Source organism: Amphibalanus amphitrite, unplaced genomic scaffold (genome assembly GCF_019059575.1).
Source record: "Amphibalanus amphitrite isolate SeventyFive unplaced genomic scaffold, NRLGWU_Aamphi_draft 000607F_arrow, whole genome shotgun sequence".
NCBI lineage: Eukaryota > Metazoa > Arthropoda > Thecostraca > Balanomorpha > Balanidae > Amphibalanus > Amphibalanus amphitrite.
The window spans coordinates 168,171-192,337 of record NW_024882101.1 but is presented as its reverse complement, the minus strand read 5'-3'; the positions used below and the strand labels follow the sequence as shown (position 1 = coordinate 192,337).

The following is a 24,167-nucleotide window of genomic DNA, read 5'->3' as shown; positions in this document are numbered from 1 at the left end:
CGCGCATTAAAACACTGCAACTTAAGTCAAAGGACAGAAATAACGTATTGGGTAAGTTTCATTGATTCATTCCTCGATTAGCTTTTATTTTCATTGAAACTTGTGCAAAAATTAGGAAACTGATCTATATAGCTTCAAACTAGCTCATTTGCTTTTTGTTCAATCGTTTTTCAACTGTTCCAATATTTTTCTTTTTGCATTTTTAGCATCAAAATACTGACAAAAGATCTGGCTCACGCAAGCCATTAGTGTCTTTTTTAGTAACTGTTCAAAATTGTTTTGTTTCTGCTAATACTGTTCATGTAACTTTTATTAGGACAACCATTGGAAAATAGCCTCTATCTGCCCGATATCCGCAAATATTTGAACAGTTTTATTGATAAAAAAGGAACTTTTGTTTATTGGATCCATGGATCTACTTGGGATCCATAGGGGCTTGAGTATTGCGGTTTATAGTGGTTGGCTATATGTTGTATGGCATGTTCAAATAAATATATGGATCATACATCAGCGTACAGCAAGTTTGGAAAGGTAGGTATGAAGAGTGCAAGGTTTGGTGTAGTGAATGTTTGTAGTCACTAGTCAGCCCTGAAAGTACAAAGCAACAGTGTGGTGGATCCATTAAGCCTGACAGAGGAAGGGTCTGCTATAATTTAAAAGTCGCCAAACCAATTGACTTGGGGAATGGACGAAGATGTCAATTGCTTTGGTAATTCAATTTTAGCAGTCCTTTCACTGTCGGGTTTGATGGATCCTCTGCACTATTGTGCGGTAGGTACTTTAAAGTTTTAAGACCGACTGTATACTGTAACAGTAAGACAAAATATAACTTTCATGACATCAGTTGGAACATAAATCAAAAATTTAAATGTTAAATGAAATGCTTAATTCCAAAATTATTAATAATTGCATACTTCATATCTCAGCTCTTGCATCTACCTATCATCATGGAATCAGAATGCTAAGCCAACACTGGTGGATCTAGGGGGGGGGGGGGGTCAGTTAGGCTTTCCTTATCATTCAGCAGTTTTGGGACTTGGAGAATTCACAAAAACTTTGTTTTCTATGCACATAAAGAATAGGTATCTTTGTAAAACTGAGGGTGAGGCCCACCTTTTTCAAGGATAAATTTTGCTCCTTTATATTTTTTCAATGTCCTGAATATAGAAATGATGTTCATTAGTGCAAATATCATATCATACTCAGCATAATCTAACCCAACCTAACTGTACTCAACCTAACTTGGCCCAGCCCAATGCTATATAAACCCAGCCCAAGGCTAGTATATATGGCCCAGCTCAAGGGCCCAGCCTAACTGAACCTGACCTAACCCTACACCTCCTCTGGCAGAAGTCCAGGCTGGATAGTGGATTGGGTCAGATATGGTTAGGCTAAGTGACCTTCCCTCACTGGATTGGCATGATATATGATACACTATGACTAACGACTAATGAGCATCATTTTTAGATTCATTTCATTGAAAAGCATGGAAAGCAACAAAATTTACCCTTAATAAACTGTGTAGAGCTCAGCTTCAGGCTTCAGACCAGTACTGCCAATATCTCTTAAGCTGCTTTTTCTGAGTGAAGCTGGTACCTACTAAAATATTCAACAACATATGTCAAAGAGAAATCAAGGGAGATTTGGAAATTTGAAAGTCTTTTTGTGATGTGATGTGTGATGATGCCCTCTCCTCTGCATTCTGCAAGACCAAATGTCACCTTTCTGGATCTTCTAATAAAAATCCATTTTCATGTCTAGCAACTGCTCATTATTTGCTGAAATTAGTTAAAATGCACTTCATTTCACTATTTTGTCATCAATCATTTAATCAGAATCTGACACTTAACATTTGTATTTTTTTAGGTATGGTTAAGCATTGAAGACATGCAGGAGTAATGAACATGTGAAATGCTCAACAACATATTCCAGTAAGTGAATCCTGGGAAAGGGCATTGCCTCCATTTGCCATTCACTGTTAATTGCTAACGTACACAACTTCTAAGAATGGATGTCTCCAATTGTGACCTGTGTGCCACCAATGCATTGGCATCTTTCCACCTGAAGATAAAGGAGGCCATCTCTCTTGTCCGGTCCATGTCCACTGAGGACAAGTTGAAGGCTGTCCAGTACTGGAACGTCATCTCGGAGAACCTGCAGGATGTGGTCAACAGCTCTGCCGATGACATATCCGCGCTGCAGTCGCAGCTGTGCGAGCGGGAGAACAGGATGCTGCTGCAGAGCTCCCGCGGTGCCGCGGCGGCCACGGCCGGCCACCAGCCGCCGGCCCCGCGGGGCTTCATCATCCAGCGGACGGAGCTGGACGGCGCCGGACTGGAGGTCGCCCACAAGCAGAGCCGCGTGGCCGTGCTCGGCGCCGGGCCCGACATCATCGACTGCTACCTGGGCGGCCAGTCGTCCGACTGTGGCGAACAGCTCGCCGTGCCCGTCATGGACGAGTATGCCGGCCTCGGTACTTGCCAGGTGCTGGACAATTCCGTGCCAGAGCCGGTAGCCGATACCGGTTTGGCAGACGAGCCCCTGGCAGCGGAAGGAGCTCTCGAACCGGATAGCGGTGAGCCCGATCCAGGGGTCATGGACCCTCTGCCGGATCCAAGCGCTAGTTGTCCCGACGAACATCGTGATGAAGAAATGACTGCGGATTCGCCCGCTGCCGCCACCGGTGGTATACAAAGGATCAACTTGGCTGAGGCTGGCAGAATTGACGAACTTGATTACCAGAATTACCTCTCGTTCACAAGGAACAAAGGAGGTACCGCCGTGGTGCACTTTTTCACCAAACAAAAAGCTTCTTCGTTGGACGCCAACTCTCAGGGCGATGGCTACGAGTATCGTTGTAGCATTTGTCAAAACTTGTATCCCAATTTCAATGCGTTCCTATTTCATTTCGCCATTTATAGTGAACAATTCCTGTGCTGTAAGTGTAGTAGTGATTTTCATCTTAAGTCTCTGTACCGGTCGCACATTGTGGCTCACACACGCCTCAATTGTATCGAGTGCGGGCGAACTTTCACGAGGTTCTGTAACCTGAGTCGCCACATGAAAACTCACACGGGCGAGCGGCCATACGAGTGTCCTGACTGTGGAAAGCGGTTTGCCGAGCGCAAGGACCTGCGGATACACAGTCGGCTGCACTCGGGTGAGCGGCCCTACCAGTGCTCCGTGTGCTCGGCCCGGTTCGTCCAGCTGGGTGCCCTCAACACCCACATGAAGTACCACAGCGGCGAACGGCCTTACCTCTGCGATCTCTGCGGCAAAACGTTCGTTCAGATGGCTGGTCTGAAGGACCACAAGCGACGGCACGAGGGCAAAAAGCGCTTCCCCTGTGAAATATGCTTTGCAGCGTTCGACGTGCTCAGCGACCTGCGCCGTCACAAGCGCAGCCACATGAAGGAGAAGCCACACAAGTGCACCGAGTGCGATAAGTCATTCCCGCGACAGCAGGCGCTGACCGAGCACCTGAACCGGCACTTCGGCACGCGGCCCTACCAGTGCCAGAGCTGCTCCAAAAACTACGCCGATCGGTCGGCGTTCAACAAGCACATGAAGACCCACGGCCGAGGCGCGCCGAAGAAGGCGCCGCGCCGTGCGCCCGCAGTCGCCGGCACGACGGCAGAGACGGAGGCGGACGTCGACGATCCAGCCTGAGTTCGACCGCGAGTCGATTCGGGCAGAGTTTACATTAAACAAACGTACCCTTACTGGAACTCAATTTGTACCTGATCAGTGTTTCATTTAATATATGTAACTGTGGTATCGATACGGGCTGATTTTGTTGTTCATGCAAACTGTCCAAACTGCTCATATGTAAATGTGAGGTCCTCTCGAGTCCTCTGTTGCGCTTACCCATCGCCCTAACATCTAACAACCAGACATCTGCGGTCTCAGTTGATAATGATGACATGCCTGTTTTTACCAAGGCTTAACTCGGTCAAATACCTCGGTCTGGGGTCAAATACCTGATCTGACCACTCCGACCCGCCTCGCGTCACTAATAGCCGCTGACTGGGGACAGAAGGACATCCGTGCCGTCCAACTGACGATACAACTATTTATTTGCAAATTTGGTTACATGATATCAAGGTACACACATCGTGACAGCGTCTTCAATGCCAACGCAATGCTGCTAGGTGAAAGATGAAAGACTAAAATCCGTTCGGGTCCGTGGCTGCGTATTCAGTCCGCTTGTGGTGCTTGTAGGACTCCTTTCTGTAGGTGCGTCGCCGAGGCGGATAGGGTGGTGTGTATGACTCAGGATCGTGCTTAGTCACATAGGGTGGCACGTATGGCTCAGGACCTTGCTTAGGCACATAGGGTGGCATGTATGGATCAGGACTCCGCTTAGGCACATAAGGTGGTGTGTAGGGCTCAGGGCTCTGTTTGTGCGCGTATGGTGGTATGTATGGCCCAGTACTGTGCTTGTGACTGTAGGGAGGTGTGTATGGCTCCGGTCTGGGCTGAGGCACATAACCCGGCAGTTGCTGGGGTATTCCGCCACCCACCGTTTGCTGGGGGGGGGGGCGTTAAACGCCCCCAGCCGATAACTCGAGAACCAAAAGGCGCAGCGTAACGCACGAGGCGGCAAACGAAAGAACGCGACGAGACGCTTCAGATGAGTACTTTAAAGTTGAATTTTGAGGTCACAGGTCGGGTCAAGGTCAGGTCAAACACCTGAAATCGGGCTTTCAGTAGCATGGACTTCAGGACTTCGCAATGGGCGCCTCTCGTCAGAAACTCTGTCAAAACGGTGCACAATCCATCATATAAGGCCTACAAGAGTGTCAGCTCCATGTAGGGGTCAGTCAAGCATAGGTCAGGGTCAAGGTCAGGTCAACCGGGTAGGCACATATCCCCGAAAATCAAAACTGATATTTGCAGCCCGTGACACATGTTTTATGGGTAATTTGGGGCGTAGAACACGATGGTGACATTCATTTTATCATATGTGTACGTGTTTGGCTCAAAAAGTTCAATTTAAGAAATGCATGTATCATGGTCGTCAAGTAGTCACGAGAAATTGCCAAGATTCAGTTCAAGATTTTGGAAAATACGGAACGATAATCAATAATCGATGATAGCCATTTGATTGTGCATGGTATTGGCAGTCTAATGGCGTTTACGGCATGTCTGTATGTCTATTCTGTGATTTTATATGATTTTTTGAACATATGCCGTTTTTGGTCGAAAACTCAGAAATCATGACGTCACTAAAACCTCGATATCTCAAAAATTTTCCGACCGATTTTTTTGAAACTTTGTCACAATAAACTTCAATCAATTCTTTACAGGTACCCAAAATTTGGCGCGCCTGCGGCGCGCCGTTTTTATGCTATGTCCCGGCGAAAAAAGTGGGGGCGTTTAACGCCCCCCCCCCAGCAACTCGCGGGATAAGGCTCCGGGGCGGGGGCAGGGGGCACATAGGGTCCCGGGGCCGGGGCGGGCTGCGCGACCACGACGGGCGTCTCGGACGTCGCCGGCTTATCCACCACGACCACCGTGTTGCCGGCGTCGGCGGCCGGCTCTGCGGCCTGTACCACCGGCTGGCCGTCGGCCACGCCTGCCACGCCGGACGACTGCAGCGCGCCCTTGATGCTGCCGGCGGTGACGCTCTCGCCGCGGAAGGTGGTGTCGGTGAGGGCGGCGCCGGCGCCCAGCAGTGTGCTGCCCACCACGCTGGCGCCGTTACTCTTGGCCCTGGCGCTGCCGGCGGTGGTCTGCTCGCCCGTCGTCACCGACTTGGTCTTCACCGCCAGGCCCTTGGTGAAGGAGTCCATGCCCAGCTCGGACAGGCCCGTGGTGAAGACGTCCGACTCGGCGACGCCGCCGCGGGTGGCCTTGAGTCGGTTGCTGGCGGTGGAGTCCGAGGAGGTGGTGCTGTTGGTGCCGGCCGTGCCCTTGGCCGACGTCTCGCCGTCACCGCTGGCGCCGTTGCCGAGTGTGTGCACCTTGCCCTTGGAGGTGGCCTGGGTTTGGCTGATGCCGTCGCCCTTCTGTCCGGCCGCACCGCCCGTCTCCACGGATCGCGCCTGACCGTCGCCGATGACGTCGGACCGGGTCTGGCTGCCGGACAGCGAGGTGGTGTCGCTGCCGAAGGCGGCGCCGCGTCCGCGACCCGCCGCCCGCGAGCCGCCCGAGCCGCTCGACTCGACGTGGGAGGCGGCGCCGGAGCCGGCGTCGGTGCCGATGCCCGGCGCCTGTCCGGCGGTGCCGACCGTCTGCGCCGTGCCGGCCGACGAGCCGTCGCTGATGGTGGCGGAGCTGGAGCCGCCGTTGGCGTCCGTGCGCGAGCCCTCGCCGAGCGTCTCGCCCTTGCCCGTGGCGTCGGCTTCGGTCGTGGCCTCGCCGGTGCTGCGCGTCTCGGTGATGGCGTCGCCCTGGCTGCTGGCCGCGTTGAGGCCGGCGTCCACGTCTGAGCGGCCGACCGAGGCGGCGCTGCCCGAGCCGAGCCCGTTGCGCTGCGTGTCGAGTTTGACGCGCGCGGCGGCGCCGCCCCGCTGGTCGGGCAGCAGCTGGGTGGCGCGCGAGCCGCCGGACACCACCGCCTTGGCGTTGCCGGTGCTGATGATGGTGCCGGAGACGTCTGCCTTGGTGCGCGTGCCGAGGCTGTGCTTCTCGACTAAGACGGGTTCGGGTGGCGGCGGGCCAACCACAACAGCGCCGGCGGGCGGGCCGGCTCCGTGCACCCCGCAGTTGATGCACGGCGCCGCTGTAAGGAAGAATCGTTTTATTGGACCGCATTCTCCACACACACACTGAATTCTGGAACATGGTTTTTGCCCTCGGCGCAACTCTTCTTATATTTCGGTGAAATATGCTAGCAATTTGGCAACAATTAGGCAATTAGTCGGGTTTCCTTTGATCTTACTCCTGTAATTCTTTGATCGAGAGTCCGTGCTGGTAACGTTGCTGTCAGCTCAAGACATTCAGTACATTCAGCTCAAGACACTCAGTAAAATAGGAAGGTGGTATTCTGACCCCGGTGCCTGCTAAATGGGTCTCTTTTTTTAGACGCCGTAGCTCAGAAGCCTGTCATTGTTTTTTATGAAACAACTCGTTTTTCACTCGATTTCTGCCCCTACCCAGGCAGAAACCATCAACGGGGAAGATGTCTGGAGGAGCTAGCAGCCTATTTACCTGCGGCGGCGCCGAGGCAGGCGACTGCCACGATCCAGCAGTGCATGGCGGACGTTCGGTGACGACGGCCGGGGGCACTGGCGGCACGCGACCCCCTCCCACCCTCTTTTATTTACTGTGGGACGGTGTGTGGGCGGCGGCTGTCGACTCGTCCGTGCCAGGGACAGGAAGGTCACCCAGGTGCCATGGGTCACCGGGCCACGGGTGTCGCTGTGCACCGGCAACTGCCGAGAATTGACGGACGGTGGGGACTGAGAGTGACTGTGAATCGACCAGTAATGGATATGGTGATCATAACGCTACCGATGTCGCAGGGTCGGCGAGAGGAGCGTTGGAGACGCTTTTACCAGGACCCTAGCGTGTCCCATTCTAGAGAAAAAAGTTACAAAAATGCTCGAGATGGCACATTTTTATTTGATTACAAGAAGAAAACATAGGGGCATCGGTATGATGCGGCAAGAATCATGCAGTATGTCGGTTGACGCGCAGATGTCTGGATGGGTCGTTGTTCCGGCTGCTGGCAGTGGTTTAGTGTTTGCCTCTGGGCGGGCTGGGCAGGGTGGGCGGCGGCGGCGGCTGGGTCGGCCGCGGTCCCTTGCCCTTGCCGGCAGAGGGCAGCACGGAGCCCTTGCCCTGTTCGGCCTCCTTCTGCTGCTGCTGCTGTCTGATGCGCTCCACCAGGCTGAGCTGGGCCGGCTGGGCGTCGGCCTTGAGCCGGTTCTGGGCGCGCGTCTCCAGTGTACCGGAGACGGCGCCGGTGCCCGAGGTCTGGGCGCGGAACGTGCTGTCACCGAGTGCGGCGCCGCCGCCGAGCGCGTTCTGCGCCGAGCTGGCCGCGTTCACCTTGCTGTTGGCGCTGCCCAGCGAGCTCTGACTGCCCGAGGTGAGCGACTTGACGGCGCCGACCACGTCGCCCGAGAACTGGTCCAGTCCGAGCGTGGACCCGCCCTCGGTGAAGATGCTGGTCTCGGCGCGGCCGGTGCGTGTGGCCGCCAGCCGGTTGTTGGCAGACGACTCGGCCGCGCTGGTGCCAGACTCGGTGGCGGTGGCCTTGGAGCTGGACTCGCCGACGGCACCGGCGCCGTCACCGCGGGTCTCCACCTCACCCTTGTTGGCGGCCTCGGTGCGCGAGGCGCGCCGCGAGGCCGAGCCGCCCGACTGGCCGAGCGCGCCGCCGGCCTCTGCGGCCGTGGCCCTGCCGTCGCCGATGACGTCCACCTTGGTCTGACTGCCGGAGAGGGCCGTGGTGTTGGCCTGGACGGCGGCGCTGCGCGCGCGGCCGGCGCCCGCCACGCCGGCGCTGCCGCGCGACTGGCCCTTGGTGCCGGAGATGGTGTCGGCGCGGGACTCGGACACGCCGCCCACCGTCTGCCGGGAGGCGGTGCCCAGCGCCTGGCTGAGGCCGCTGCTGGCGCCGTCGCTCTCAGTGGCCGTGCTGATGCCGCTGTTGCCGTCGGTCTTGGTGCCGCGGCCGCGGGTGGCCGCCGCGCCGTTGGCGTCCGCCTGGGTGCGCGCCTCGCCGACGCTGACGCCGCGCGCCGCCGCCCGCGTGTCACTGCTGGCCTGCTCGCTGTTAGCCTGGCTGAGCACGTCCGAGCGGCCCTTGGAGGCAGCCTTCGCCTGGCCGATGGCGGCCCGCTGCGCGTCGATCTGGACGCGCGCGTTGGCGGCGCTCTCTTGCGACTCCTGGCGCTCCACGGTGTTGGAGCCGCCGGCCACCTGCGCCAGTGCGTTGCCGACCGTCTTCAGCTTGCCGCCGGCCAGCGCCTTCGTCTCAGTGGCAAGGCCTTCGGGTTGAGCCGGCGTCGTGGTGGTCGTCGTAGTGGTCGTGGTAGTGGTCCGCACCGGGTTCGGGCGAACGAATCCAGTAGGCACCGCTGCGGCAAAGCACAATGTCGATCATAAAACTGTGAGAGACTGGACTGGGAGAACATCACGACGCACTGCACAATATATACCACATTGAAGATATTGTTCCATACTGTCAGGTGCTAGATTGATTCAACTTAGAGTGGGCACCGACTAGCTTATGGTTAGATAGGCTTATGATTTAGGTCATTATGCTATCAAAGAACATAAGCCTAGCTGAGTTTTAACTCGTCGTAGATGCAAACCATGCAAGTGGTCACGAATATCTGATAGATAAAGCTTCAGCAGAACGGCGCCGAGCCTGATCGAACTGCACCTACCAGAGGCGACGCTGAGAGCCGCTGCGAGCAGCACCACGAACTTCATGGTGATGGCTGGGAGGACGGAGTGCGGCGGCTGGCTGCGACCCGGGAACGACTCGGGACTGTGGCGACTCTGGGGTTCCGGTGCCGCTTTTTATGGGGCCGCAGGTGCGTGGGCCCCACGCACGTCCGCCCCCGCTGCGCCACGCAGCAAATGTCACCTGCGTGCGGCCGCTGACCGGCCGAGGCCGACACGACGGCGGGCTGTGCGTAGCGGCGGCTCGTGGCCGGACCTCTGCAGCTCGGAGTGGCAGAAGGGAGGCCAGCAGACCTGTCTACACAGAAAAGCAGCCGGACTACACCGGCAGACCTGTCTGCGTTTCATAACACAGGGAGGCACAGGGCTGGGCCGGGCAGTCATCTAGAAAGAGGACATGCCAGTGTCATCAGGTCACCTCAGTGACCTAAGGTCACTTCAGTATCATAACAGACTGGCCACGGGACATATCACAGAGGGGGCAAAAATTGGCCAGACATGGGACATGGCCAGTCGGACGAGGGCCGAAGAACGGTATGGGGGACGGGTTTCATCTCAATGGTCGTGTCTGTGAACGGAGATCCATAGGTGTAACACATCGATGTGCCATTTACCTTTTACAACTTTACAAAACAGTTATTATGTATAACCGCATCTTTGGCTGCCGTTGTCTGCTGTTTTGTAATTCAGATTAGTCATTGCCAACCCTTATCATTAAAATAATCTCATCCTTATCCGTATTGCCGTCGACAAGAAGCTGAAAATATTTCCACATTGAACACTGCTAACGTATTGGACGATTGTGACATACCGCGACTTTGTTCACAACCGAGGGACACTAAAGGGCACCACATCATGACGTAGTGCGGAAGGGAACGCTGGCATCGTGTTTAGTTTACATGCGTGGCGTGCGTATCGTTGCGTAGATTCATCGCTATACCACATTAGAACAGAACTATGTTGTCTTTGCGACCTGACGCTTAGAAGGGCCGCTGCCTGGAGTGTCAGGAGCTCGGTCCCGGCCAGTGTCAAATGGCAACTGTCACTGAACGGCCAGCGATGACCCCCCACCCCCTTTCGAAGGTCATCCCAGTCATCATGACCCCTTCGGGGTTACTGCAACCCCCGCCGCAATGCTGTCCTCAGTCCGCATCGAATGTGTCTGTATCCACCGCTCAGATCTGGCGGCCGCGTGGCGCGTAACCTATGAAATAATTCGTTACCTCGCGCAAATTGTGTCCTTTCCCAGGGAGTATCATGTGTATGTCCCTGCAGTCATCAGGGGGAGGGCACAGGCCGCACGTGGGTACCAACTATCAAATGACGCCAAAAGACAGTGACGCCGACCTCAACCCGCCCTCTACCCGGCGTTTAGAAGGCCACCTGACCACTAGGTGACTGACAGCCGCCGCCTCCGCACGGGTCAGCGAAGGCCGTCCTCCCCGACCCAGGCGCGGCGGCCGCTGACTGACACATCTGCTTGAACAAGCAGTCGGTGACAGGGGCAGTAGAGTGACGCACATACCAGCCAGCCATGGTTCCCCGCCGCTAACCCTCCACACACCACCAGTCTCACCAGGGAACAGCAAAACACCTCCAAAATAGCATTTATTCCCGCGTTACGAAGCCCGGCACAGAGACCGGAGGCACTTTTTATATAACGATTAGATAACTCCAATGGAAAATACATCTCACTGTAACATGTATCCACAACACACGCGGGCTCGGACGGCCGTATGAAGACCCGGGGCGATCGCAGCGACCTATCCTGGCCGGTGCTCGCTCAGCTGGTAAAGACATCCTCAAAACGGGGGCGCCCTGCCTCGGCGGCTTCTCCTGAGCCGCTCGCACGAAGCGGCAATTCCGAGAGCGGCTCTGCGCGCGCGCTTAGCCGGGTGCTACAGGACCGGAAGGGGCGGAAGTATCGCGGGCGCGCGCATCTTCTCCGGCACTCGCTCACTCGTTCACGGACTCGCTCGCTCCCTCTCACTCTTGCTCGCTCGCTCTCGCTGCGTCTGTCTGTACACTCTCGCCCGCGCCGCGCTCTCGGCTCGGTGCCGGCCGCCGCCGCTGGCGCCGCGGAAGACTGCTCGGTACGGGCGCACCGCTGACCAGATGACGATGGCAGCGGCGGCGGCGGCAGGGGCGGCGCGGGGCGGCCGACGCCGCTAAGTAGTCCGCCCGGTCTCACGGCGGGGCGGGGCGGGGCGGGGCGGCAGGCGCTGGCGGCGGCGGGCGCCGCGGCTCCTACCGTCTACATGTTCTCAAACGCGTCCACACGCCGCTTGGTGTTGCCCTTCCGGATCTCGCGCAGGGTCTTGTACTTGTCCCTGCCCTCCTTGACATTCTCCTTGTGCAGCTTGTCCATCTGCGTCTCCTTGGAGTCGTCGCGGGTCTCGGCCAGCTCGTCTTTGAGGGCCTGCGGATCGGTGACGGGGAGTGTCAGTAATATCAGAGGGGTTGGGTGAATGGGGGGCAAATCCTTCATCAGTCCATTTTAGAGACTTCTGTCAGCAATGAGTACGCAACGATGGAAATGTGACCGAAGAAAGTTACATTTGATGACATGCATACAAAGTTAGAAATGGGAGCAAAATGGTCACGCTGTTCACGCAAACGTAAACCTTCTGTAACTGTATCGGTCTGGCCCGGACCCGGGCTGGGTGGACGGGGCTGGGGTCGGACTCGGCCGACGCGGGCCCATGTGCCGGCCATGTGTCTCCCCGGCGGCGACACGCGGTGGACGGGAGCCGCGGGCCGCGGCAGTGTGAGGTCGGCGATAGCCCGTGGTGGGTGAGCGACCGTGTGGAATACATACAGAAACTACAAGCTATTTCGGCATTGCGAAAAATGGCCAACAAGACCGGCAGTGGGACTGTAGACGTGAAAGGAGTGGACTCGAGTGGACAGACCGTGGTGGTGGCGCCCAGTGTCGCATTCGACGCGCGTGTGATCGCCGAATTCGATGGGACCGGCGATGTGGTCGAATGGCTGGGCAGAGCGGAGCTGCTCTGCCAGCACCGCGGAGTGGATGCAGCAGCGATCATCCCACTCCGGTTGACCGGCGGAGCCTTCGCCGTGTGGGCGCAGCTGCCGGACGAAAGCCGTGGCAGTTTGGCGGCCATACGCGCAGGCCTGTACCAGGCTTTTGCGCTTGATCAGCATGCAGCATACGAGGCCTTCACCACCCGAAGACTCCGCAGTGGAGAGTCAGCCGATGTGTTTCTGGCGGACCTTCAGCGGCTGGCACAGCTGTTTGGTGGCGTACCGGAGCGTGCGCTGACCTGCGCTTTTGTAGCAGGTCTGCCCGAGTCTGTTCGGCAGATGGTGCGGGCTGGGTCTAGAGCGGAAGGGCTCGACCTTGCCAGTGTGCTGGCGCGCGCCAGAGCTGTGCTCAGCGACGAGCGCGTGGCGGCGGCGGCGGCGGCGGCGGCGGCCGGGCCGGCACCCCTCGCCCCCGCCCTCTCCCGTCAGCGGCTGTCAGCGCAGGAGGGACCGTCGCGCCGGGCCAGCCGGCCGCGGCGCTGCTGGGCATGCGGTGATATAGGCCATATGTCCTTCTCATGCCCCCGCCGAGCTGCGGGAAACGACGGAGGAGAGGACGAGTCAGCGCCGGCGTCCTCTCGCGTGCAGCACTGAGCGGCGCTCTGCCAGTCGTGCAACTGCGAGTCAACGGGCGAGACTGTCGAGCGCTAATCGACACCGGCTGCACCGATAACATCATTTATGCACCGTTCTGCGAACAATGGCAGCGTGGACCTGTCTCGGTGACGACGATGAGCGGTGACGAGTTTCAGTGCACTGGCTCGGGCAGTGCTGACGTGGTGACTGACCGGGCAGCGGGCCCGAGTGAGTGTGCTGGTGGTGAGCGAGCGGCCCCTGGGAGTGGAACTAATTATCGGCATGTCTGGCATCTCTAGCCTGGGGGGTGTCAGTGTGCAGTCACCGTCTCAAGTCCGCTTCTGTGGAGCCGCTGCCCGTGCACCACTCGAAGTTGACGCGCCGGACTTTAGTGTGCGGTTCGACTCGGCAGAGCGAAAGTGGACTGTGGCTTGGAAGTGGGCGGACAACTCTGGCCCTGAGTGCCTGGAAAACTCTGTGCCCCAGTACTCCGTGCCACGGTCCGCCCGCTACGAATTTGACACGGAGCTGGACACATGGATCAGCAACGGCTGGCTGCTGCCATACGACGAGCAGCGGCTCGGCCCGCCGCGAGGGCTCGTACCGCTGATGGCTGTACAACAGAAGAATAAGGAGAAAGTGAGGCCGGTGCTGGACTATCGGGAGTTAAACAGCCACCTAAACGCCCACACCGCTGAAGCAGATGTCTGCGCCGATCAGCTGAGGAAGTGGCGGCGTCACGGCAGAAACGTGGCGGTCGTTGACCTCAAAAAGGCGTACCTTCAGATCCATCTCGACGAAAGTCTATGGCCGTATCAAACGGTTGAGATTCGTGGCCAGCGCTTCTATCTGGGGAGGCTAGGATTTGGACTCAGCCTAGGGCCGCTAGTCATGAAGGCGGTCGTCAGTGCTGTGCTGGCACAGGACCCTGAAATCCAGCGTGCAGTGCTCTCATATGTGGATGACTTGCTGGTAGATGAGGACATTGCGAGCGCGGAGCGGGTTGTCAGTCATTTCGCCAGGTATGGACTCGAGTGCAAGGCCCCTGAGCGTGTGTCTGATGGTGCGCGGCTGCTCGGACTGCGAGTTCGCCCACTGCGTGACGAGCTGCACTGGGAGCGAGACAACCCTGTCGGCCCCCCGCCCAGCCCGCTGACCCGCCGCAGCGTGTTTGCTTGGTGCGGTCGCCTGGTGGCCCACCTCCCGGTCTGTGGGTGGCTGCGTCCCGCTACAGCCTGGCTCAAACGCCGTGCTAATGCTGTGACACGCGGCTGGGACGACATGACAGCGGACCGTACGCTGCAGGCGCAGGTCGATCATGTGGCTGAACGAGTGAACAGTGACGATCCGGCGCACGGCGTGTGGTGTGTCTCAGGTGACGCGGCCGTGGTGTGGACGGATGCCAGCTCGCTGGCCGCAGGCGTTGTTTTGGAGACCGCAGACGGTGGCCCTGTGGAGGATGCCTGCTGGCTGAGGCGTGAAGCTGCTGCTTCTACCCACATAAACATGGCTGAACTGGATGCTGCTGTGAAGGGTATCAACCTAGCCATCGCATGGGGGATGAGAACTGTTGAACTGCGAACTGACTCTGCCACAGTCCATCGATGGATTGACGACGCTCTGAGTGGGCGAGCCCGGCTCCGCACTAAGGCACACGGCGAGATGTTAATCCGGCGGCGTGTCGACCTTATTCGCCAGCTGGTGGAAGAAATGGGTCTCGTGCTGACAGTGACCCTGGTCAGGTCAGACGAAAATCGCGCAGACGCCCTGACACGGGTTCCGAAAGAGTGGCTGAGGCATGACGCATCAGGGCCCGCGGCAGTCGGCACGGCGGTGGCCGCCGACACGGGAGCGGCAGTCGGCACGGCGGTGGCCGCCGACACGGGAGAGGCAGTCGGCACGGCGGTGGCCGCCGACACGGGAGCGGCAGTCGGCACGGCGGTGGCCGCCGACACGGAAGCGGCAGTCGGCACGGCTGTGGCCGCCGACACGGGTGCGACCGCGGTGGTCGGCGCGGCGGTGGCCGCCGGCACAGAAGCGGCGGTGGCGACCGGGGCAACAGTAGACGCCTCTATTGCTGAGCTGCACGAGCGCGCCGGTCACCCAGGGATTCGCCGCACCTGGTATTTCGCCCGTCGTGACATCGCTCCTACCATTACTCGGTCTCAGGTGCGTGCTGTTGTGCATCACTGTGATGTCTGCCGCTCAATCGATCCGGCACCGGTCACCTGGCGTCACGGATCGCTGGAGGTAACGGAGACGTGGCAGCGGCTGGCCATCGACGTCACCCACTACCAGCACCAGTCGTACCTGACAGTGATCGATTGCGGTCCGTCTCGTTTCGGTTTGTGGCGGCAGTTGCGTCGGCCGGACGCGGAAAATGTTGTGTCGCATCTGGAAGCGATATTATGCGAACGTGGAGCGCCATGCGAGATTCTATGTGATAATGACACTGTGTTTCGTGGACGACATTTTGCGGCGTTCGCGGCGAAATGGGGCGTGGTTTTGCGGTTCCGAGCAGCATACGAGCCGGGCGGTAACGGTATTGTTGAACGGCATCACCGGACAGTTAAGGTTATTGCCGCTCGAAAGCAATGCTCAATCCCAGAGGCCGTGCATCTTTACAATGTGTCGCCCCGCGACAGCGACAGCGCCAGTGATGCCCCCGTCGGTCGGATTTATCGCTATACAGTGCGCGACTGTGTCGGGTCAGCTGGTCGCCAGCTGCCGGTCGGTGACAGTGACGGTCAAGGGCGCAGCCAGGGAACGGACGGCCGTGGGAATGGCCGCGAGGGATCGGACGGCTCGGAGCCGGCGGCGCCGCGCGGGACGGGCGAGTTCGTCCCTGGTGACGCTGTGTGGGTCAGGCGCCGTGGCACGCGATGCACGGACGTGTCTGAACCTGGTGTCGTGTCCTCAGTAGTTTCTCCACAGGTAGTAGTAGTTGATGGCACCCCTCATCATGTTAGAAACATTCGACATCGCAACGTGAGCGATAACTGTTTGGTTGACGACACAGAGGGTGCCGAAAATGAGCTGCCACTTTTCGTATCCGCGCAGCCACATAATGCTGATTCTAGTCCTGGCCCCGTAGTGAGTGTCATGTCTGATGTCACGCCTCGCACTGAATGCACTCGTGCTAATGATGCTTCCAATGACGATGGACCAGGAGTCGTTGCACCACGAACCCTGCGGCGCACCGAGCGGGAGAGTCGCCCGGCACAGCGCTATGGAACACCGGTGTATTATTAGGTACTCGCCTTGTTATGTTGTGTCATGTTATGTGTATTTTTGTGTTGATTATGGATTTGTGATCTTGTAGATCAGGGGGGTGTGTAACTGTATCGGTCTGGCCCGGACCCGGGCTGGGTGGACGGGGCTGGGGTCGGACTCGGCCGACGCGGGCCCATGTGCCGGCCATGTGTCTCCCCGGCGGCGACACGCGGTGGACGGGAGCCGCGGGCCGCGGCAGTGTGAGGTCGGCGATAGCCCGTGGTGGGTGAGCGACCGTGTGGAATACATACACTACACCTTCATTTACGAACTACATAACAGATGAGGAAACGGCAGGTAGCTGCACACATCCCATGACAAACTGATACCCAGCCACAGCTATGACCAGTGTGACTCAGACCGGTAGGCAGAGTAAACGTCAACAACAAACATCAACACAGCCGGTCTCCCCACGGAGATAGGGGTCCCTCCCGGATCTGGGCGGCCGTGACGTCACCCGGCACCTGACGGTCACCACCGGTGACGGCGCGTCACGGGAGCAGCAGCCGTCACGGCTGTCACGGGACAGAAGGTCGGCGAGTGACGGACGGGGGAGAGAGAAAACGGCGAGCTCACTGCCTGTTACTGGGCCCAAAGTTGATCGCACTTAGCACATAGGCACAGAATCTGACGTCAGAAAAGCGACTACAATGATTTGAAAATTATAGCTCGACTAACCTAGAAAACTTGCTTGATAAAAGACAAGTAAAGGATGAGGTGCCGTTGTGAGAATCGCATGTCACGTCTTTTTCCCTTTGCACGCTGGTCACCTGATCCACCCCTGTTTTACGGCCCGCGTTAGGCAACACGGTACCCTCGCACAATCAAAGACCCAAACCACGATCCCATCCCAAACCGCAGTCCCATCATCCCAATCATTGTGTCATCGCCGCTGTCGCGTCACACACGCGCACAAGGCCGGGCGTGGCAGTCAGTTGGCTGTCAGGGGTGAGGGGCTGACGGTCGGCCGGCGCTGACAGCTCCCCCGTCACATGTGACGTACGCACAGTGGACTAGGGGCCGTGACGGCTGTCACAAGATCCGTAACACGGGAGCGGAGCGATAGACTATACACGTGGGGATCGGACTGCGGGGGCGGCTGGGACAGAGAGGCTGGCCATATAGCCTGACTAGGGAACGGGGATGGGGCGCTACGCACAGCGGCACTATGCCTCTACTGCCGAGGCCTACTAAGCCCGGGTACAGCTATGTGCCAGTGCAGAACCAAGACTCAAAGATCACAGTCTTCCCGTGTTGGTCTTCCCTTTTAGGCGCCTACCCCCTCCCGACTTGCGCCAAGCTTGAGGTCTCTGGGCTCGCTCCTTCGCATCCCACTGCGCTCCTCCTCTCCTCCCCACCTTGTTTCCCTCCCACTCTAACCCGCTCCCCCACCCCTCCGGCCCGTTACTGACCAGCAGCTGCTCCTGGAGCCGCTCTCCCCTCCCATTCCCCTCCCTTTCCCCGTCACTGACCAGCAGCTGCTCCTGGAGCCGCTCGTTCTTCTCGGTGGCCGTGCGCCGCTCGTTGACCGGGTCCTCGAAGCTGCCGTCGTCCTCGTTGCCCAGGTCGCGGCTGATGTCGCCGTTGGCCAGCTCATCGTTCTCGTCCTCGTCGTGGTCGTTGACGTGGTGGTGGTTGGGCGTGCTGGCGGCCAGCAGGGCCTCGGCGGCCTCCTGCTGCTTCTTGCGCGCCTCCTCGACCTCCTGCTGGAGGCGGCGCGTCTCCTCGTCCTTGGACTGCACCTCGGCCGAGATGGTCTGCACCTCCTCCTGCTTGAGCCGGATCTCCTCCTCCAGCTTGGCCTTCTCGGCCGCCTCCATCTCCTTGGCCTCCTCCAGGCGCACCATCATCGCCTGCAGAACAAGGAGGAACAGTCAGTCAGACGGTAAAGCGACAATAATGCGTGAAACACAATGAAAGGACACCAGATGGAACGGCAACTAGGAACGTCCATCACAGGCGCACACCAAAACCTGACAGCACTGCCACGAATGAAGTGAGTTAAATAACTGGATACCTATCTGAATGAGTGTTTGTCATAAAATCACTAGGCGGATAGTGATATCCTGGTTGGTCATTATCAACTCAACCCTCAAACGGACCTGCATTCATAATTATTTCTCCTTCCCCTCCCGACATCCCCACATTTCCTTCGCACCTGCAGCTCGTTCTGCTTGCTCTCGAGCTGGTCCTTGGCGGCCTGCAGGGCGCGCAGCTGCTCCTCCAGGCGGCGGATCGTCTCCTGAGCGTCCTGCAGCTCCTGCTGCCGGTGCTGCATCTCCTCCTGCATGCTCTTCAGACGGTCCTCGTACTGGCGCTGCTTGCGCTCGGCTTCCTCGCGGGCGGCGATCTCGCGCTGCAGCTTCTGGCGCTCCGTCTGGCGGGCCTGCTTCTCCTCCTTGGCCTGAGCCTTCATCTGCTGCACCTGTGGTGTTGAACGGGCAATGGTCAGCTCCGTCACCATGAAATGGGACAGGGAGGTGGGACGCAGATGGTGAAACTGGTAGCGGGTAACGGCTGAGGATGATAGACCCGAATGCGACCACAATGAATGTACAGTTGAAAGTAAAAGTACAGAAACTAGATCACACAAGCGAGAAACAAACCGCATTTTAGTTTGCAATTTCGAAACGTTCAAACTGGCCACTAAGCTGTCCAACCTAAGCAACCACCGATTCATTCATTGCTTTTTCTTTACCGCCCTCGTCCCGGTCCGTAATTTCCCCAATTCTGACCGCCTAGCGGCGCCACCGTCGCGGCGGGCGGGTCTCACCTCAATGGTGTCCGGCTTGCGGCGGCGCATGTACAGCTCGTGGTTGCCCATGCACAGAGCCAGGATGCGCTTGTTGATGCGCAGACGGGGGGCGAAGAAGATGAAGTCGGGCGACTTCTTGTCGATCGGCTTGATGGTGAACTTGCGGTCGTTGAAGCTGATGTTACGGATCTCCGACCACGGGAAGCCGATCTTGGGCGTCAGCTTGTCCTCCTTCTCGTAGATGTTGAGTCCGAGGGCGTCAACACCGAGCCAGAGGTCGGTGCCCTTCTTGTTCTTGATGTCGAAGTAGTTGACTCCGTACATCTCCAGGTCCTGTCCGAGCTTGAGGTACTCCATCATGGCGTCCTCTCGGAGCATGCCGCGGTGCTCCTTGTACCAGTTGGTGATGCGGTCCTCCCACTCCTCGCGGGTCAGCTTGTGCTGGTCCATCACTCTGTGGACACGGACGCCACGGTCAGTCATGGCGCAGTAGGCGGACAGGTCAGGGAAGGAAACCGTTCCGTTTGCCTGCGTTAGGGAGCGATACTCCCTCGGTCAGTTACGGCACTCGGCTGGAACAATCAGGGAGTTGAGGAATCATAACAGGGCGCGACACGACCATCATAATTCAGCTTAGAAACGCCGCCTTGCAGGGGTACCAAAAGGGCTTATTCAATAATACAGTCTATAATTAACCTGTCGTGGCTATCATTATCACATCGGTTGCCACCAACCGATAGGTGATGATTGGTCTACCGAGAAATGATCCAACACTTCAGTTCACACCCTCGCCTGTGCCCCACGACACTCGGCACGGGTGTACCGTATGCTCCTCTAATCGAACACCGCTAACCCGGCCAGTGCCCTCTGAACCCGCTCTGCGCCGGTAATACACAAACATAAGCACACAAACAGAGCTGACCGCTGCAGCTGCTCGTTATCAGCCGGTGATTTACGGCCCGGTGCACTTGCAGCACGTTCGCTCTGATTACACAGCCGTTAGGGGCGGAGTGACGCCGAGACGGTTGTCCCATCCCTCGGCGGGACACGGCACACGGGGGCCGAGGGAGGCGTATGGGCTGACAGACGTGTTAGGGGAGGCGCGGACCGCCGGCATGCCGAGGACGCCACTTCAAACGGCGGGCCGGGTTACTCAGGACGCACTGCCGCACGCACCAGCGCAGGAAAACAGCAGATGCCGACACAAAACGCCGTGTTCAAAATCGAACTACCACTCGTGAAAAACGGCACAAGCAGGCCAAACGCATTAGCACTCATGAGATACGTTAGTGTTAATGACGATCAAACTGAGTGAAAACACAGCACAGCGTCAGTCCGCAGCTGGACCCTGTATCAAATCAGACAACTACGGCCCCCGGTCAGTGGAGCGGGGGCGAGGTCAGGTCAGGTCATGCACCCCGTCACCTGCAGGAGAGCAGCCGCTCACGCTCCCACGACGGCAGGTCGGGCGGATCGGCGCTGAAAGTTGACAGACAGGCCGCTAGAGAGAGGCGCATACATCCAGCACACTTACAGACACAAATACATACACGGAAAGTATACGGAAATACAATTTACACAGCGACAGAGGCTGCTCTGAACATGTAGAACGTATACCAAGGACAGCGCAATGGCAGCAGTGCATCAGAAAACTGGATAACAGCAAGGTGCCATTACAAAAATAGGCTGGCATCCGAACTCCGCGCGCAGACCTTCCTGTCCATGACGGGGACAGTGTCCGACCATCCGGTAGAGACAGCTACAGTTGATGTATTTTTAGAGCCGGACCGAAACGGTCTGATTAGTGAAAACGGAACTGAATAGAACCGGTCCAAATCGAGATCGACTGGGCCCGAATCAAAATATTGTGAATGATCGAGAACCACAAAAGGACACTTGCACATATCGTAGTAAAAATTGAACGTTATTTTTACAATTAATTGAACGACATCCTACTCCTGGCGCTGTTTTGGTGTGATTTTATCCTTGAGACTAAATTGATACGGTCACGATAGATACATCCCAGACTTGGACCATTTATTTTATTTCACTGAACTCGTCGGACAATTATATCCGAGCCCAGCCGCAGAACCCGTTCACTTTTTTTTCGGCAATGGACCCAAACCCAGCTCGGTCAAAATCACATCCAATTCATCGCGTTCATATCTAATAACGTTTGCATGTCGGACTGGTACCGACTCGGGCGTCTCCGCAGTTCGCGGACCACCCGACCCCAGTCCACCATACGGCCCAAGGGGCCCAGTCCGCTCCCTCAGTCTCTCTCCCATCGAACGTGCTGTCTGGCCAGCTGGGTGCGGCAGCGAATACCACATATGCAGCACGGAGGGGCGGACACGGACACCGGGCCCCGCTGCTGCTGCCAGATGGCAGCAGCAGCAGCGGCGGTGGCGGTGAAGGAGAGAGGAGGACACGAGTACTGGCGGACCGGGGCAGTCAAGAACACCTCCAGAGTCCAGAAACAACCGACGGCGTGTGGAACAAACAACAAACAGGTTAACAGACAAATATGCAAACACAAATAAACCACAGCATGTGAGCCAGCGCCGCATGTTGTAACCATCACCATAAGGAGAGCGATGGTCTGGAATTGGTCTAAACGAGTGCCTCCGATGTCAATGGACAAATCAGTCTGCAAGTGCATAGTCATTCCGTACACTATGCCCAGATGTCACAGACAAAATCGGGAGCGGCTTACTTATGTAACCGTCGTTTGCAATGCGGATCGCCCGGCCTGTCCTCAGATATTCATGAGGGAACTATCGCCTGGCGGTGCGCCAGGGACAGGTTAGGGTCATGGACCGTTCGGGGCCCGGCTCAATCGGGGCGGGGTCTGGGTCGCTTTACCAGCCGCGCCCCTAGGTAAACCCACGCCCAGCCTGTGGGAGATAGTCCGGGGTAGCCCAGGTGGACTGATCTGGGTGGATAAAAGGACTGAGCTGATGGCTGAGCCGGGATCGGACAGGCGAGGCTGGACCGGTGGTATGTCGGGATGTGGATGGGGCTGTGTCGGAATGTGAGCGGGACTGAGCTTGGCTGAGGGGCGGGGTCGGGGCGGGGTCGTTCGCACCTCTGTGGCAGCAGCCGGTCGTTGGAGAGGAAGCCCTTCTCGTGTTGTTCGTCCTGGTAGTCGCCATATTTGGCCTGGACGGCGTACGAGGCGAGCAGGACGGACGTCTCCGGTGGACAGTACACCTCGTCCGACAGGATGGCGTTCTTCACCTGCAGGTAGAACAGCTTCTGCGGGCCACAGGGGGAGCGGCGGGGCGTCAGAGGACACACCGTGACCTGACGGGCGAGCAGGCGCCAGCTCAAATCAATCAATGCTGGGGTAATCAATTGACCTATTTACGTCATCACTAGCGCTTCCGCCTGAAGAAGCCATAAACGCAGGAGAACATTATTGGCCTCGCTATCGGCGACTTCCCGAGACGTTCGGCTCGACGGCTATCATATCTACAGGTGATCCATACGTCCTCCGATAGCTCCGCCTATGGCGTATCTGCTAATCCATTTATACCGGCTATCGGGCCGGGTGGGACCGATTACCACTCAAGATACGGGGTTAAAGCCCAAGGACAGGGTGTGAGGAGGCCGCGGCACGGCTCGGCCGCACTGGACATACGTTAGGTCACCGCCCGTGACTCACGGGTGTCACGGGGATCCACCCACTGACCGCCCTCGGCACTGAAGGGGGGGGGGGGGGAGGTGGCTCACAGGATCAGCCGCTGAGCCCCGCCCTCAGGACTCCCGGAACCTACAAATCCCGTTTGTGAAGTGACAAATCCCGTCAGCCATGATAGCTCGGAGCTTCGCCGCGACAACGGCAGTGACAGTATGGAAGTTTCCTCAGTGGCGGCAGTAGGCTCACAGCACAGTAGGAAATGTTGCAACCGATAGCAAGTTGCATTCTTATCATCTCTGCTAAGATATCCTGTTCATGACGAGAGTCGTGAGCGTGACATATTTATTGCATGTATGATGAGAAATAGGAAAAGCTGTTTAACAATCTCGCTAGCTGGCGGCACTATCGTGGCCGAAGATATCATTCCAGCCATCCCGGTACTGGTAACTTACGAGAGTGATGTCCTGGATGATCTCCTCAGCGACATCCTCCGGGTAGAATTTGGCGCGGAACTTGAACTGCAGCGGCGCCTCCTTCTTGATGTCTTGGCTGGTGACCTGCGTCAGACAGAGACACGGTTAACGGAGGATATACGGTTACTCGCTACACAGGAAGACACAGTCACCGGCCGCTGAACATTTGTTCAATCCCTGCGCACGGAGACGGGGTCACAGAAGATACTCACTAGAAGACGACACACCTGAGAACACCAACAGTGTCGCACCTACAGATCATTGCTCTTATGACTATTCTTCTGAACAAAAGGTAAATGAAACGTGTACCAGCAAACTGTGGCAACATTGGAGTACTCAGCCTATCATTTGGTAAACATAAAGGCGCCAGTTGCTCGGAAAATGTAACATCAAACATTTGCACATTTGACTTTTGCAAGTTCTGTCCCAGTACAAAAACAGTAGCCTTCGACGCGAGACAGACTTCATCAATATCAGCTCCGCCGGAGCGTGACACGACAAAACAGGCCGACTTGCATCCCACACCAGCGCTAAACAAAAACCAAAACACCATCGCAAGTCTGCCAGCGTGATCGGCGCCACCCCGCCACCCCTTTCTTTCCCTTCACCCACTCTGTTATCGACAATGTGATTCAGCGTCGGTGGACAGTCTCGGCGCCGTACAGTCTCGATAACCCGCCGACGATCCGGGTCACGTACGAAACCCGGTCGCCCGCCCCTGTGGCACTGGCAAGACCGATTGACATTCCTCGGCGAGCGCACCTAATTTTCAACGGCGGCGTCTTCCATTACCTGCCATCTATCTATCAGCGCTGCACCGAGCTTCGGCCAGCATACGATAGGTCAGCCCGCAGAGAGAATCACTGCACGACGGTGGAGAACGCTGCACCTGACCAGACCAGGGCGGTTCGTACTCGGGCGCCGTATGTGCCGCGTACCCATCCACCTAATACTGCTCCGATCAGCGTGATAAACGGCCGTACCAAACAGTGGAAGCGGGCTGACGGTCTTTGCAGCTCATCGGCCGCTAACAGCAGTC

General features: G+C 57.5%; 4 protein-coding genes across 10 annotated transcripts in view; 1 reads left to right on the top strand and 3 right to left on the bottom strand.

Annotated features, from left to right (window-relative positions):
* The first annotated feature begins 199 nt into the window (after nucleotides 1–199).
* On the top strand, nucleotides 200–3,783 carry LOC122394720 (zinc finger protein 329-like). Of its 2 annotated transcripts, none has more exons than XM_043391814.1 (2): nucleotides 200–531; nucleotides 1,867–3,783. In XM_043391814.1, the coding sequence occupies exon 2, from the start codon at nucleotides 2,008–2,010 to the stop codon at nucleotides 3,667–3,669; it is 1,662 nt and encodes a 553-aa protein (XP_043247749.1). In that variant the 5' UTR covers nucleotides 200–531; nucleotides 1,867–2,007; the 3' UTR covers nucleotides 3,670–3,783. The 2 variants fall into 2 exon arrangements, with proteins under 2 accessions (XP_043247749.1, XP_043247750.1); XM_043391815.1 differs by lacking the exon at nucleotides 200–531 and adding an exon at nucleotides 604–771.
* Nucleotides 3,784–4,042: 259 nt separating this feature from the next.
* LOC122394719 (uncharacterized PE-PGRS family protein PE_PGRS54-like) lies at nucleotides 4,043–7,251 on the bottom strand. The gene is made up of 3 exons (XM_043391813.1): nucleotides 7,156–7,251; nucleotides 5,413–6,727; nucleotides 4,043–4,491 (listed from the first exon to the last, which is right to left on the bottom strand). The coding sequence occupies exons 1-3, from the start codon at nucleotides 7,199–7,201 to the stop codon at nucleotides 4,167–4,169; spliced, it is 1,686 nt and encodes a 561-aa protein (XP_043247748.1). The 5' UTR covers nucleotides 7,202–7,251; the 3' UTR covers nucleotides 4,043–4,166.
* A 300-nt stretch (nucleotides 7,252–7,551) lies between these two features.
* On the bottom strand, nucleotides 7,552–9,505 carry LOC122394718 (uncharacterized protein DDB_G0271670-like). Its single transcript, XM_043391812.1, has 2 exons — nucleotides 9,345–9,505; nucleotides 7,552–9,032 (listed from the first exon to the last, which is right to left on the bottom strand). The coding sequence occupies exons 1-2, from the start codon at nucleotides 9,388–9,390 to the stop codon at nucleotides 7,684–7,686; spliced, it is 1,395 nt and encodes a 464-aa protein (XP_043247747.1). The 5' UTR covers nucleotides 9,391–9,505; the 3' UTR covers nucleotides 7,552–7,683.
* Nucleotides 9,506–10,954: 1,449 nt separating this feature from the next.
* LOC122394716 (moesin/ezrin/radixin homolog 1-like) overlaps nucleotides 10,955–24,167 on the bottom strand; it is a 38,856-nt gene continuing 25,643 nt past the window's right edge. For 3 of the 6 annotated variants that reach the window (XM_043391803.1, XM_043391804.1, XM_043391805.1), the window contains 7 exons: nucleotides 23,108–23,212; nucleotides 22,101–22,270; nucleotides 20,438–20,491; nucleotides 19,031–19,466; nucleotides 18,416–18,682; nucleotides 17,730–18,110; nucleotides 10,955–11,782 (listed from right to left, as the gene is read on the bottom strand). In XM_043391803.1, coding sequence (XP_043247738.1) covers nucleotides 11,618–11,782; nucleotides 17,730–18,110; nucleotides 18,416–18,682; nucleotides 19,031–19,466; nucleotides 20,438–20,491; nucleotides 22,101–22,270; nucleotides 23,108–23,212 — 1,578 coding nt within the window. In that variant the 3' untranslated portion in view covers nucleotides 10,955–11,617. The remainder of the gene's footprint in view (nucleotides 11,783–17,729; nucleotides 18,111–18,415; nucleotides 18,683–19,030; nucleotides 19,467–20,437; nucleotides 20,492–22,100; nucleotides 22,271–23,107; nucleotides 23,213–24,167) is intronic. The other 3 variants (XM_043391807.1, XM_043391806.1, XM_043391808.1) reach the window with 1 other exon arrangement.